General features: G+C 40.9%; 1 protein-coding gene across 3 annotated transcripts in view; it reads right to left on the minus strand.

Moving 5' to 3' along the window:
* Positions 1 to 15901, minus strand: part of NRF1 (nuclear respiratory factor 1) — a 131726-nt gene that overhangs the window by 38971 nt on the left and 76854 nt on the right. For all 3 annotated transcript variants that reach the window (XM_079785714.1, XM_079785715.1, XM_079785716.1), the window contains exon 5: positions 14959 to 15099. In XM_079785714.1, the coding sequence (XP_079641840.1) occupies positions 14959 to 15099 (141 nt within the window). The remainder of the gene's footprint in view (positions 1 to 14958; positions 15100 to 15901) is intronic.

Consider the following 15901-nt stretch of genomic DNA (forward strand, 5'->3'; position numbering starts at 1 on the left):
AAATAAAATAAACTGATACCACAGACTTTTATAAGTCTCCCTCCCCCTCTTTCTTTTAATCCCACTAACAGTCTCCAGAAGGGGAGTTCTTTATATCCATATTAAGTAGAGTCTGGAGATAATGAAATAAGAAGGCTAAACATTTCTAAACTAATGAAAGGCTAAAGCTTCCAGAAAGAACTCACAGTTGAAAACACTTGGTTGACAGTCTGCTCAAATCTTACTTGGAACCCCAGATAGTCTCCAATTCTGATTATTTCCTCAGTTTCTGATCCCCTGGCCATTTGCACCAATAGTTTCCCATGCTCCTTAGTTCTAGGTCACCTTGGCACCTGGCTTTGGCTCTCTCACTCCAGGCCTACCACTGGGTTTCAAGAACTCATTGGTTACTTGAACTGTGAGCACAGCACCAGCCTACTCAAACTCTCCGTTCTCCTCTCTCCAACTACTTGTCTTCTCAAGGTCTTTGTCTTTGCCAGTAGAACCCCACCTCCTTTCTCTGGACATCCAAGCTCAAAACCCCAGGTTTACCTCTTTCCTGCAACACCTATCTAGCCACTCATTGCAAGTTTAATTCTTTGAAATATCTGTGATAGTCATCTCTTCTTTTCCAGTCCCACCTTCACAGCCCAAGGTTAGTGTATGCTTCTATTTGGCTTTCTTGGGGAACTCCCCCCTCTCTCTTTTTTTAAATAAATAAATAAATAAATAAATAAATAAATAAATAAATAAATAAAAATATAAATATAAATATACACTGAGTGGCCAGATTATTATGATCTCTGAACGCATAATAATCTGGCCACTCAGTGTGTGTGTGTGTGTGTGTGTGTGTGTGTGTGTGTGTGTGTGTGTGTATTAGAGGCCTGGTGCATGAGTTCGTGCATGGGTGGGGTCCGGCCAGCCTGGCCAGGGGGAGGGGACATGGGCGGTTGGCCAGCCTACCTGCTGGTCAAACTCCTGGTCAAGGGGACAATTTGCATATTAGCCTTTTATTATATAGGATATACACTGAGTGGCCAGATTATTATGCGTTCAGAGATCATAATAATCTGGCCACTCAGTGTAAATACAAATACAAATATAAATATAAATATAAATATACTGGAGGCCTGGTGCACAAATTCATGCACCAGTGGGGTCCCTCGGCCTGGACTGTGGGAACGTGCCGAAACCGGCTCTCTGATATCCCCCGAGGGGTCCCGGATTGCGTGAGGGTGCAGGCCAGGCCGAGGGATCCCACTGGTGCACATTTGGGGCCAGGGAGGGACGCAGGAGGTTGGCCAGCTGGGGAGGGTCTGCGGGAGGGCTCCAGGGTGTGTCTGACCCGTCTCACTTAGTCCAGATTGGCTGGACCCCAGCAAGCTAACCTACTGGTTGGAGTGTCTGCCCCCTGGTGGTCAGTGCACATCATATCGAGCGGTTGAGTGGCCTTAGCATATCATTAGCATATTATGCTTTGAATGGTTAAACGGCCGACTGACTGACCGAACATTTAGCATATTAGGCTTTTCTTATATAGGAGATATATATATATATATATATATATATATATTTTTTATTTTTTTTTTTCCCAGATGGAGGGAGAGATAGAAACAATAATGCACACCCCCTACTGGGGACTGAGCCCACAATTGGGCATGTACCCCAACAGGGAATCAAACTGTGACCTCCTGGCTCATAGGTCGATGCTCAACTACTGAGCCACACCAGCTGGGCTCCCCTCTCTTCCTCATCACACATATCTTTGACAGAGCGGTTCCTTAAATGGTACATAGCTCCAATGCTCAAAACCCTTCAAATGGCCTTTCACTATAAACAACCAAATTAGACTCCTCTGTCCAGCTTTTTTTTTTTTGTCCCCCCTCAATTTGGCTTCCTACAACCTCCAGTTTCCAGTAGTTCCCAGCAGGCAGCCTTGTTCCTCATTACACAAGTAATGAGGAACAAGGCTGTACTATCTTATGGACTGCTGAATCCATTCACGTTTTTATGCCTTTTGATATGTTCTCCTTACTAGACTATTTTCTCATGCTACTATTCCAGTGCCACTGCCCATTCCGTAATGCCCAGCAAGTCTACATCCTTTGTGAAATATATCTTGACTACTTTTTAAAAATATATATATTTTATTGATTTTTTACAAAGAGGAAGGGAGAGGGATAGAGAGTTAGAAACATCGATGAGAGGGAAACATTGATTAGCTGCCTCCTGCACACCCCCCACTGGGGATGTGCCCGGAACCAAGGTACATGCCCTTGACCGGAATTGAACCTGGGATTCTTCAGTCCGAAGGCCGATGCTCTATCCACTGAGCCAAACGGGTTAGGGCTTCACTACTTTTTGAGTCAGCTTTTTGCATACATCAATAAGTACACGAGTTCTAGACTCAAACAGCTATGAACCTCAACTCTCTCTGAATCTTAATTTTGTCAATTGCAAAAAGATAATGATAATGGCAAACATACAGGATCAATTGAGAGAATCTGAGGTAGCCAATAATACTTTGTATTAATAGCAATTTTATTATTTCAATCATCAGCCATCTTTTCAAATTCAAAATGGTTTTCTGAAAATGGTTTTCTAATACTAAACACACTGTGATATGCACAAAGACATTTATCCTTTGTTTTTCAAAGCACATTTAGTGGGAAATGCAGGAGGAGGCCTAAGAATAAGCTGATATGTATCCATGTAAACATGACTGAGGGTGATAAATAAAAATGCTAGAATCAGAAAGGAACTAAATGACCAATAGGACGATTCCTTGCCTTGAAGAAGCAAGCTATTACCAACCCACTCCAATGCACAGGTACTTTAGGTGATTTGTTCTGCTGTATCTCTGAGCATTAAAAAAAAAGCGTACAAGCAAACAAAAAATGTACAAGCAGATTACAAATGGAAATCATCGGAAAATGGGACTCCATAATTAGAGAAAAGAGAGAAGGAACTAGGAAACATCTCAAAGATGTTTTGTGTGCTAGAAATCTCTGGATGGAAATGTTTCAAACTCATAGGAAGGAGAGATAGACAGGAAAAACAGAAGCAGCCCAAAGGGAAGGTTATGTCCACAGGCAACCCCCCTATTAAGTTAAAAAATAGAACCATAATGAAATTAACAGCTGGTGTACAAGTTCCTATTCAGAAGCAGATCTTAGGCTTTTTAAAAGTACTAATTATCAACTGCACAAAACTTCTATATCAAAACAAGAGGTAAAAAAGCACCTTCTGATATAAAAGTTCACTTTTCAAGTATGTATACTTTGGGGATAAAGGACATTAAGTACAAAGAGATAGTATGATTTAACTGAAAAAGGCAAATTTCTACTAGTCTATCTTTATATTACCCCACGTAAATAGTGCTAAGGCTACAGGAGCCATCAATAAGGGAAATGAGCTGTCCAGCAGAGAAAGAGTTAAATGATTCTTTCCAGAATTCAGCACTGTGCTCTCATTACCAGTTGGATTAATTACTGGTGCTGGAGAGTTTTGGAAACCCAAGCTATTCAATGTGCTTGTTAAAGAAGGTTTGTCTTTAATCCGCAGGGGAGACAATCAACAGGATCAGCGAAGGTAAAGCCTGCCCTCTCAGGCTGTCCTCTAATTGGGCAGCAAAAAGCTTCCCTGGCCCTTATTCTAATTTTCAACCTCTAGATGGGCTTAAAGTGCCCAGCTTTCTCAGTAAACCCACCTCAAACCAGCAAAGAGTAGAAAATATCACTCCATCCAGGGCACATTCAGCAAAGAAAAAAGGTATCAAATTCATGCCAGTGGCAGTCAAAAGGAAAGATTATGTGGAAACCACAGATGGTTTAAAAAAAAAAAAGATTTTCTAAAACTCTAAAAAGTTTAATCTGGCTAAAATGACATAATAATTCTTACTCTCCTAGAAGTTTTCCACTTGTAAATTCAGTTAATTCTTTGCTGTCCAACGTTGCATTATCTTTATATATTCCCAAATACTCTTTTCTCATTCCTTCTTTGTTCTGCATGTACCCTAGTCTAGGGATTTTGAGGCTCCCGATGTCCATTTATTTTCAGTTCCCAAGAAAAGGCTTTTCAAAACAAAATGTTAGCCAACTCCCCTCCACTGAAGAGGTCAAAGAATCTATAATAATAAAAGCATAATATGCTAATTAGACCAGACAGCTGAACAACCTTCCGGACAAAGCTGGGGCTGCGAGGGCTGAGCCCCTTGCATGAATTTCGTGCATCAGGCCTCTAGTATGTAATAAGTTACAGAGAAGGTTGCTGAAATCAAATCATGTTGAAAGGTGACGTTTACTATAGTTTACAAGAAAACAGAAATGTGGCAGGAAAGGAAAACTGGAAAATTTTCAGACTATAACTTCATTATTTTCATTTAAATTATGAACTTCCAGTTTGACAGACCCAATCATATTCAAATAAACACTTAAAGGACAGAGGAAGAAAAGCAAAATGACTTTTTTGCTCACTATTTGGGATTATCTTTACCACTGACCTCTGTTCAGAGAGAGAATGAAAGTGGCTTTCCTTATTAGAAACACCATCCCCTAGCAGTGCCAGCAGAAACACTGGCTTCTCAATCTTATTTTCCCATTAAATACATTCCTATAGCAACAGGGGAAGAACTCTGGAAGGAAAGATAAGTTTAGAAAATGCAAGGGACAGCCAGTGAAGATGCTCATTTAAAGACTCCTCTTTCAAGCCAACAATTCTGCTCCTCTACCTCCACACCCAACCAACTAGCAAATGGTCATTCTCATTAATCAAAATGCTCTTAACACTCTGCCTTGTCTTCGAGTCTCACACTGGTCAATTTCTGCTAGCTTATACCAGACGTACTCTTTTGTATAAAAATTTAAATAAATAAAGTCAAAGTCCTCTTTTTGATTCACCCTCCTCCAATTTAGTCACCTGTCCAGAGGCATTAGTTTGATAAACATCCTTCCTTATTGGCCAAATTCTATGCATTTACATAAATATAACTGGAAAGACAGTTTGATGTGATGAGAGAAAACACAAATGATACCATACTGTACACATTTTACTACAACTCACTTTTTCCACTCAACATTTCAACATAGAGATCTTCTCATTAGGTAGTATAACTAGAATAATCTCATTAAAAAATAATTGCCTAGTATCCAAGGTGTAGATTTTTCCATTTTATTTAACAGTTCTATTGATAAATATTTAGGTTTATAGTGCATGTACATGCTTCTTTGTGCACACATGTGTGCAGAATGTGTAGCAGAAAGTGGAATTGCTGGCTAACAAGGGTATAAGCACCTAACATTTTTAAAAAAATATTTTTTATTGATTTTTTACAGAGAGGAAGGGAGAGGGATAGAGAGTTAGAAACATCGATGAGAGAGAAACATCAATCAGCTGCCTCCTGCACACCCCCTACCCAAAACCAAGGTACATGCCCTTGACCGGAATTGAACCTGGGACCCTTGAGTCCGCTGGCCAACACTCTATCCTCTGAACCAAACCGGTTAGGGCAGCACTTAACATTTTAGTAGATAATGCCCAACTGTCCTTCAAAAAGACGTTGCCAATCCCAATCCCAGATACAATGCACGTCAATCCTCACTTTTTCATACCGTCCCTCACATTTTATTATTACCAAGCTTTCTTTTTTTGGCTCGTCGGATGTGGAAGAAATTGTTTATTATATTTATTTCTTAAATATATTTTAATTGATTTCAGAGAGGAAGAGAGAGGGAGATAGAAACATCAATGATGAGAGAGAATCACTGATTGGCTGCCTCCTACACACCCCAGAGCCCCTACTGGGGATTGATCCTGCAACCTGGGCATGTGCCCTGACAGGGAATTGAACCGTGACCTCCTGGTTCATAGATCAATGCTCAACCACTGAGCCTCACTGGTTGGGTGAAGTTGTTTATTTTAATTGTCATTACTAATGAGGTTGAGAATCTTTTTTATATGTTTATCGATTGTCTTTTCTTTTGTGAACTGGTTAGAATGCTTTGATTATCCTAGTTATCTTTTTCTTAATTTGAAGAAAATATTAATCTGTTCTGGACATTAATTTTTTTGTCACATAATTTGTAAGTATTTTCCCCTAGTCTAGTTGTATCTTGAATATGAAATTTATGTGCCTATTCCCTTCCCCTAGTATTCCTAAATATACCCTTATTTTTTTATTCTAGTCACAATAAGCTATGTCCTATTTAAGAGCACATCCAATTTTTTGTTACCTTTATATTCTCTTAACCTCATCCTCCCTATCTAATATTTATAAAATGTGGAATGATACCATATACATAAACACTTTTTAAAAAATAATTTTAGACAGTAAGGAAAACCTACCTTGCATATGGATTCTGACACTATAGTAAGAAGCAGCAGTTTCAAAGTTGGTTGCACATTGGAATCGCCTTGGGACATTAAACCTACAGATGCCTGGATCTCATCCCCAGAGAATCCGATTTAATTGGTCTGAAGTGTGGCCTGGCACTAGGATTTAAGTTCCCCAGGTGATTCTATTGTGCAGCCAAGTTAGAGGACCACTAAAATGAAATACTTTTTATCCAGCCCTGCTTCAAAATACTTTTCTATATTGGGGTAAAATATACACAACATAAAATTTACCACTTAATATATATAATTTAGTGGCATTAAGTACAATCATAATATGTACAACCATCACCACTATGTATTTCCAGAACTTATTCATCACCACCCAAACAACCTCTGTACCCATTAAATAGTAACCCCTATTTCTACTTTCCACAGCCCCTGGTAACCTCTCCCCTACTTTCTGTCTCTCTGAATTTTCCATTCTAGATAGCTCATGTACTAGTAAGTGGAATCACACGATACCTGTCCTTTGTGTTTGGCTTGTTTCACATAGCATAATGCTTCTACTCTTTGAGTAGAAGAGGCCAGACCTATGCTTTTTCAAAACAAAACAACACTCAAAAAACCTAAATTGAAAACTAATGAATGTTTTCTAAGTAAAACATGTCAAGCCTGGTGAATAACTTCTTCCTAATGAAGCAATCACTGTGCCGAATGTTTCTGAAGGTTTCCCTAAAAACTGGTGAAGAATTACTATCCTGTTGCATCATCACTCCAAGGGAATATTAAAGCAACAAAGACTGCCCCAGTGAGAGTAAGAGAGGACAGTAAGTTCAAGGTGGGGATAGGGAACAGAGAAGGGAAAAAAGAGTGGATTTCAACCAATAAACAAACTGGTCTTTCCAGAGATATTTCTTCTGTAATTATAATGTTTGCCTGAATCTCTTCTAACACAAATTCCAAAAATATTTACAACCTCTAAGAACAAGAGAATCCTATAGGACTCAAGTGTGGTAAAGAGCAGAACTGATTTTCTACTAGCAAAATCATCATTATTATGTGTAGTCTGGGAATTAGCAGGTTAGGCATCACCTGGGAGCTTGCTACGTGGCAAAACCTCAGGCCCCACCCAACACCTCCTGATTCGGTCTGCATTTAAACAAACCAGACTTCAGGCAGTTCCTATGCACGCTGAGTTTGAGAAACATGTCTCTGGTCTGAAGTATTCTAGAAAATGTTACTAACCTGGCTTTCAAAATCCCTGAAAAAGAGGACTTTATTATTTCATTGTAAATGAATTCTGGGGTTGGAGAATGGACAACAAATTAAAATTTCTTCTGCTAAGTCTTCCTCAACCTCCTTCACTTCTTATACAAGTAGGCAGACAGATATGGGAGTTCTATCTAGCCAGCATTCTTAAAGTTGCCTAGTTTTCATTATGTCATTAAAAATACCACAGCGCTAAATGTTTTTTTTTACCACACATTAAAGGACTTTATAAGAACTCTCTCTCCCTCTCCCTTCTTCTCTGAACTCAATGAAAAAAACACACTTTTCTTAAAAAAAAAAAAAGAATTTTATCAGGATCAAGATACATTAAAAATATAAAAGCAGAAGCTTTTCAGGTAAACATTCTATTTACTAATATAGAATTATACTTTTATTTTTATTTATTTATTCTTTAAATATATTTTTATTGATTTAAGAGAGGAAAGGAGAGGGAGAAAGAGATAGAAACATCAATGATGAGAGAGAATCATTGATTGGCTGCCTCCTGCACACCCAACACTGGGGATCAAGCCAGCAACTCTGGCATGTGCTCTGACCAGGAATTGAACTGTGACCTCCTGGTTCATAGGTTGACGCTCAACCACTAGGCCATGCCGACAGGGCATATTGCTCTTCTTTCCATGTAAATTCTAAGGACAGCTAATATAATTTATTCAATTACACTGTCCCCAGATTTTCCTATCTTACTAATAAAAGCCTAGGTCAGTGGTCGGCAAACTCATTAGTCAACAGAGCCAAATATCAACAGTACAACGATTGAAATTTGTTTTGAGAGCCAAATTTTTTAAACTTAAACTTCTTCTAACGCCACTTCTTCAAAATAGACTCGCCCAGGCCGTGGTATTTTGTGGAAGAGCCACACTCAAGGGGCCAAAGAGCCGCATGTGGCTCGCGAGCCGCGGTTTGCTGACCACTGGCCTAGGTGGTCCTCAGGCCGTCACACCTGATGCCCTTCATGCCATCACAAGATGGCTGCGCACACAGGTGGGCGGGGCTGGGCTTGACACTGCGTGCGCTTCACGGAGCCTGCCTGGGAGTCCCGCCTCCTCCCAGATCTGCACGTGGCCAGGCCTAGGGGTCCCGCGGCTCCGCGCAGCGCGGAGGAGGCAGGGCCGGTGAGTCTCCAAGCGGAGGCCTGGGGGTCCGATGCTACAGCCTACCTCTTTGGGGCAATCCATCGAGGAGCCCTGGATGGGTGGGCAGGGCCTACCTCTTTGGGGTGATCGATCACAGGGCTCCCGCTCTGTGACAGGGCACAGGCAAGGCTAGGGGACCCCCCTCCCTGTGCACGAATTTTGTGCACCAGGCCACTAGTCTTATATAATAAAAGGCTAATATTCAAATAGACTGAACGGCGGAATAACCGGTCACTATGACATGCACTAACCACCAGGGGGCGTGTGCAGAACATGGCAGGTGTTGGCTGCAGTGGGATGGTGGAGCAGGTGAGCGGGAGCACCAGACCAAGGCGGGGCGCCAGTCGCTGTCATCAGGGTGAGACTTTGGTGGTTACTGAAAATTCTTTGCTCCTGAGCACTACAGTCCCGCCTGGCGCTCGCACCTGCTGCCGGGGCCGGCCCCAACCGCTTGGCGCCATCAACGGATGCGAGTGGTGGCTGCCATCCCTGATAGTCCCTGAGGGCTTCTCCACCTCCCCCTGCTCCTGAGGAGCGATTGGGGCAGCAGCTGCTGCTTGCACCCACTGATGGCGCCAGCCCCAATCACACCCGCTGCTGGTGCTGGCCCCATTCGCTCCATGCCGTCAGTGAGTGCAAGCGGGGCCAGCACTGTCAGTGCGTGGGAGCGGTGGCAGCAGCAGGAGCAGGGCTGCCAGCAGACAGGGGACCGGGGGCCACGTAGGAAGGGCTGGGTGGATGGGCCGAGATCCGCCCCTGTGCCTACCACAGCCTCATGGCCCACAGTTCCTTTCAAGGTACACAAACTCGTGCACTGGGCCCCTAGCCTATATATATAAAAGCCTAAACAACCGACCGACCCGTCGACCAGTTGCTATGATGAGCAATGACCACAAGGGAGCACTCAACGCAGAAGCTGACCCATGGTGGTCTGGCTGGCTGGCTGAGTAGTATTCCATTATGTAAATGCACCACAACTTTTTCTACTGTTGGGACACTTGGGCTACTTCCAAATCTTGGCTGTTGTAAATAATAGCTGGAATGAACACAGAGGTGTATATATCATATAAATATATACAAATATATATATTTTTTATAATCCTCATCCAATGATATGCTTTCACTAATTTTGAGAGAGAGAGAGAAACATTGATGTGAGAAACATCAATCGGCCGACAACTGCAACCAAGGTATGTACCCTGACAGGCCTTTTTGGTGTACAGGATGGTCCAACCAACAGTCACCTAGCAGGGTGGTGCATATATCCCTCCCCCACTCCCCAATTATAAGAATTTAATGACTCCATATATTCTTTATAATTAGTGTTTTGGGTTTCTTGGGATAAATTCCCAGAAATAAAATCACTGGGTATAAGGCAGTTCCATCTTTAATTTTTTGAGGTAACTCCATACTACTTTCCACGGTGGCTGCACCAATCTGTATTCCTAACAACGGTGCCTGAGGGTTCCCTTTTCTCCACATCCTCGCCAACACTTGTTTGTTGATTTATTGATGATAGCCATTCTGACAGGTGTGAGGTGATATTTCATTGTGGTTTTAATTTGCATTTCTCTTATGATTAGTGATGTTGAGCATTTTTTCACGTCTATTAGCCATCTGTATGTCCCCTTTGGAGAAGTGACTATTCAGGCCCTCTTTTCCATTTTTTATTTGAATTGTTTGTTTGTTTGTTTGTTTATTTATTTAATATATTTTTATTGATTCCAGAGAAGGGAGAGGAAGAGACAGAAACATCAATGATGTGGGAATCACTGATAAACTGCCTCCTGCATGCTGAACCGAGCCTGCAACACAGGCATGTGCCCTTGACTGGAATCGAACCTGGGACCCTTCAGTCCACAGGCTGACGCTCTATCCACTGAGCCAAACCGGCCAGGGATGGATTGTTTGTTTTTAGTTTGAGTTTTATAAGTTCTTTATAAATTTTGGATATTAATATTATCAGGTATATCATTAGGAATATGTTCTTCTTTTCAGTAGGCTGCCTTTTCATTTTGTTGATAATTTCCTCTGCTGTGCAGAAACTTTTTAGTTTGATGTATGTAGTCCCTCTTGCTTATTTTTTCTTTTGTTTCCCTTGCCTGAGGAGATTATCAGAAAAAATACTGCTAAGAGAAAAGTCCAAGATTTTACTGCCTATGTTTTCTTCTAGGAGTTTTATGGTTTCGAGTCTAACATTTAAGTCTTTATTCCATTTTGAGTTTGTTCTTGTGTATGGTGTAAGAAGGTGGTCTAATTTAGTTATTTTGCACATATCTAATTTTCCGAACACCATTCTTTGTCAAATATTGACTATAAAGACTTGGATTTATTTCTGGGCTCTCCAGTCTGTTCCATTGTTCTAAATGTCTGTCTTTATGTTAGTATCATGCTGTTTTGATTACTATGGCCTGTAGCATAGTTTGATATCAGGTAGTATGATACCTTTAACTTTGTTCTTCTTTCTCAAGATTGCTGTGGCTATTTGGGTCTTTTGTGGTTCCATATAAATTTTTGGAATAATTATTCTAGTTCTGTGACACACAAGATTGGTATCCTGATAGGCACTGCACTGAATCTATAGATTGCTTTGGATAGTGTGGACATTATATTTATTATTTATTTTAATATATTTTTATTGATTTCAGAGAGAAAGGGAGAGGGAGAGAGAGATATAAATATCAATGATGAGAGAGAATCATTGATCAGCTGTCTCTTGCACGCCCTACACCGGGGACCGAGCCTACAACCTGGACATGTGCCCTGACTGGGAATCAAACTGTGACTTCCTGGTTCATAGGTTGATGTTCAACCACTGAGCACGCCGGCTGGGCAGTAGTATGAACATTTTAATGATGTTAATTCTTCCTATCCATGAATATGGTATATGCTTCCATTTATTTGTATCTTCTTCAATTTCTTTCTTCAGTCTTATTTTCCAAGTACAGGTCTTTTACATTCCTGGTTAAGTTCATTCCTATGGTTGTTTTTTTAAAATTAATTTTGGATGGGATGTTTTCTTAGTTTCCCTTTCAGATAGTTCATTACTGGTGTACACAAATACAACTGATTTCTAGATATTTATTTTGTATCCGGTTACTTTACTGAATTCATTATCAATTCTAGTAGTTTTTTTGGTGAAATCTTTAGGGTTCTCTAACAGTATTATGTCATCTGCAAATAATGACAGTTTTCTTCTTCCTTTCCAATTGGAATGCCTTTTATTTCTTCTTTTTGTCTAATTGCTATGGCTAGGACTTCCAGTACTATGTTGAATAAGAGTGGTGAAAGTGGACATCCCTATCTTTTTCTGATCTTAAGGGCAAAGCTTGTAGTTTTTGCCCATTTAGTATGATGTTAGCTGTGGGTCTGTCATACATGGCCTTTATTACATTGAAGTATGTTCCTTCTATTTCCACTTTGCTGAGAGTTTTTATCATAAATGGGTGGTAGATTTTATAAAATGTTTTTTTCTGCATCTATTGATATGATCATGTGGTTTTTATCTTTCATTTTGTTTATGTGGTGTATCACATTTATTGATTTGAGAATGTTGGACCAACCTTGCATCCCCAGAATAAATCCAACTTGATCATGGTGTATGATCTTGTTAATGTATTGTTGGATCCTCTTTGCTAATATTTTGTTGAGGACTGGAAACAACGTTTTATCTCTAACACAATAATTAAACTATGTGCTCTGACTTTTGTGGCCATTAGCCAATTCTCGTGATTATCAGTATCCAGATTATTTCAACCAAGCACCTCAACTGTGGCAAGAGGGGGAAAATGCCCATCACAGGACAGGACTCTACCTAACTGCATCTCAATCAGAAGCTTATTTGGCTTTAGATGTACTTTATACATGAGACACAGAATAAATTCTTTACATCAATTGGAAAAAAAAAATCACCTCATGTTTTCTTTAACTAGTCAGAATGGCCCTAGGAACAGAATAATAGCAGGAAAAAAGTTTAGATAATGCCTTCCTTTTTGAACCATTATTTAGAGATCATTCAAGTATCCACGGAAAGATCTCAATTTATCTTTATATTTATAAAATGTTGTTTTACTTCAGACCAAGTCTCTAGTTCAGACTTAGTAGGAAGAAAAGTGTCCCTCCCTAGCAGCAGCAGCAGCATCAATGTCTGTACTGAGTGAATCCCATTCAGGAACCTCACAATTCAGTTACCCACTATGCTGGATTCATTTTTGCTCTGACCCCTACATCATCCACTAGACAGATACTGACCAAGTATTATTTAGAATACAGATGTTATTTAGGTGTTGGGCAGCTGTACTGGACAGTAATGAAAAACAGAAACTAAGACCCTACTGGAGAGACAGACCACAGATAAGTGCAGTAGGTCCTCAAATAATGCCATCTCATTATAACATTGATGAGATGCTATAGGCACTTAACTCTTGTTTATATCAATTAGCCTACGGTAAAACTGGTTTCCTTGTATGTCATTTCGCTTAAAGTTGCAGAACCTATCAAAAATGTTAAGTGAGAACTTACGTTACAAAGCCAATAAAATACAGGATGTATTAGGTAGTGACTTGATGGGAGAAGAAAACTTCATTAGATGAGACAAGAAAGAAGGTGATACCTGAGCTACACTTTGAATAAGGTAAGGTCTACCACACAATGCTCTGGGAGGAAAATGTTGCAGGCAGAGGGAATAGTAAAAGAATGAGCTTGAGTGTCTAACAAAAAGAAAGAGGGCTAGTTTGGCCATAGCACACTAACTGAGGGAAAGAATGGACAATGAGGTTGAAAGAGGCCAGATGACATAGGGTCTCAGAGGCCACGGCAAAATCTGAATTTGATCCAAGAAAGAGTGGAAAGCCACTAAAGGGCTTACACAAGAGTGACATGACCTCATTTGTGTGTGTTTTTTAAATCTCAGGTAGTTCTGTTGAGCATGGCCTGAAGCAGAGCAAGAGCGGCAGCAAGGAGATCAACAAAATTGATCAACTGAAATAGTCTATTGAGAGATGCTGAAGGCTTGGGCTAGGGTGTGATGGGAACTGAGAAGAATAATCAGATTCAAGATATATTTCAGAGGTGAATTGACATGTCTTGCTAATAATTAGATGTGGTTGGTAGGGGAGTGAGGGCAAAACAGGGAAATCAAGGATTTACTCCTATGATGGGATATGAGCAACCAGATGGACAATGGCACCATTAACTGACATGGGTATACTAGGGGAGGAAGAGATTTGGAGAGTGCAGTGGGTGGAGGCATTCATAGGTTCTGTTATGAGCATCTGGTGTTAAGGATCTAACAGTAGTGGTATAAGCTGGGGTGTACACAGAATATAGATGGGATACAAAGTCCACAGGACAGGATTAGATCACTTAGAGAGAAATAAAGATAGAGCCCTGGGACATGCCAACACAGACCAGGTAAGAAGAGGAAGAAAAGCCAGCAGAAGAGGGAGGATCCACTGAGTAGGAGAATATTCAGGAGAATGTGGGGTCACAGAAACTGTGTAGAAGAAAGAAGTAATCAACTGTGTTAAATGCTGCTGGAAAACAGGAAAAGGAAAGAAAACTCACAACTGAATTTAGCAACATATATTAATAAAATAAGGTAAGAAAATATGTTATAAAAAGGCATTTAGCTTTGTTTAAGCTATCACTTTTAAAGTTAAAATTTTTTAAAGAAACAATCTCAGCAACATTCCTGATGTATCAGGCTAAGTACATTTTGACTTCCCTTCTGAAAGGAAGAGGAGAGGAGAGGAGCAATGAGTCAGTGAGGCGTCCTTCTGAGCTTTCCATCCTCATTCCCTGGAGAGGGGAGCCTTCCTTGGCAGTAGTGTGGTGGGACTCAGAATGTACACAGACAGAGGAGCAGCTCAGCCCAAAAGAGGCTAAAAGTTTACTTGCCCCACTTTACTGTGATTCATCAAAGTCCTAACAGTCTCCTTTCCAAACCAACTCCAAGCTAAGTTTCTTTAGCTAACCCAAGGACCCAAGAGGCAGTAAAAAACTGCCAGCAGGAGGAGGAGGCTACATCCATGCCCCTGGTGGGGAGCATTCTTCTGGCACATTTTCTTTTCCAAGGCTTCTCCTGTTTCACTATCAGCTCTAGGCTGTATCTCACTCTAGTGGTATCACTGAGGACAAAACTAAGGAAAGTCATCTGAGGCCCACCCACACCTGTGCCACTTGTCTTTGTGTCTCCTCCTCACTTCCTACCCCTTACCTGGGTCATTTTATCCACAGAGACTGGAATTCCATCGATGGTGAGAGGCGGCAACTCTGAGTTAACTTCCTGTGGCACAGGGGCGTGTTCCGCTAGGGCGGACTCCAGGTCTTCCAGGATCATGCTCTTGTACTTACGCACCTGCAGGGAATTAGGGCAGAAGTAAACAAGATGCCCAACAACCAGGGAGGGATGGTGCAAAGCAACTAGCGAGTGGGTGGGGCTGGTCTCTCTCAGCCAGTACAGAACCCTAAGAACAAACACTTCTACAACTAGCACTGGCCCCAAAGACACCACATTGTACAGAATTAAATGAAGCCCTATCCAGTTTTGCTCAGTGGTTAGAGCATCGGCTCACAGACTGAAGAGTTGTGGGTTCAAATCCGGTCAAGGGCATATACCTCAGATGCAGGTTGATCCCCAGGCCTGGTCAGGGTGGGTGGGGGAGGTAACCAATCGATGTGTCCCTCTCACGTCGATATTTCTCTCTCTTTCTCCCCCTCCCTTCCACTCTCTCTAAAAATCAATCAATGGAAAAAATATCCTCGGGTGAGGATTACCAAAGAAAACAACAAACAAAATTTACAGGTAACAACAGTAAAAAGGAATAAAGGTTTTACAGAAATACTGCTTCTCAGTTAAAATCATATTTTCTGTCAATGCTGGCTCCATCACCTGTTCCAGATCTAATAGGAATGGCTTTCATTATATGGCATTTCCCAGGCCATTTGATAAAACCCAGCTGTGGCAGTTAAACGCCAAAATCATTTTCAAGATAACCAAAAACTTGTCTCTAAAACTTCTGTTACTTTCCTGCAAAGCCAGACTACCAAACAGATTGGAGATTCAAGTGCACAAGAAGCTGGACAGAAGGCATCAGAAAAAACAACAACCCAGAGGTGAATATTGTAGCTAGGTGGCAAAGGTGCCACTATTAGTAAGG

The sequence above is a fragment of the Cnephaeus nilssonii genome (genome assembly GCF_951640355.1).
Source record: "Cnephaeus nilssonii genome assembly, chromosome: 12".
NCBI classification, from domain to species: domain Eukaryota; kingdom Metazoa; phylum Chordata; class Mammalia; order Chiroptera; family Vespertilionidae; genus Cnephaeus; species Cnephaeus nilssonii.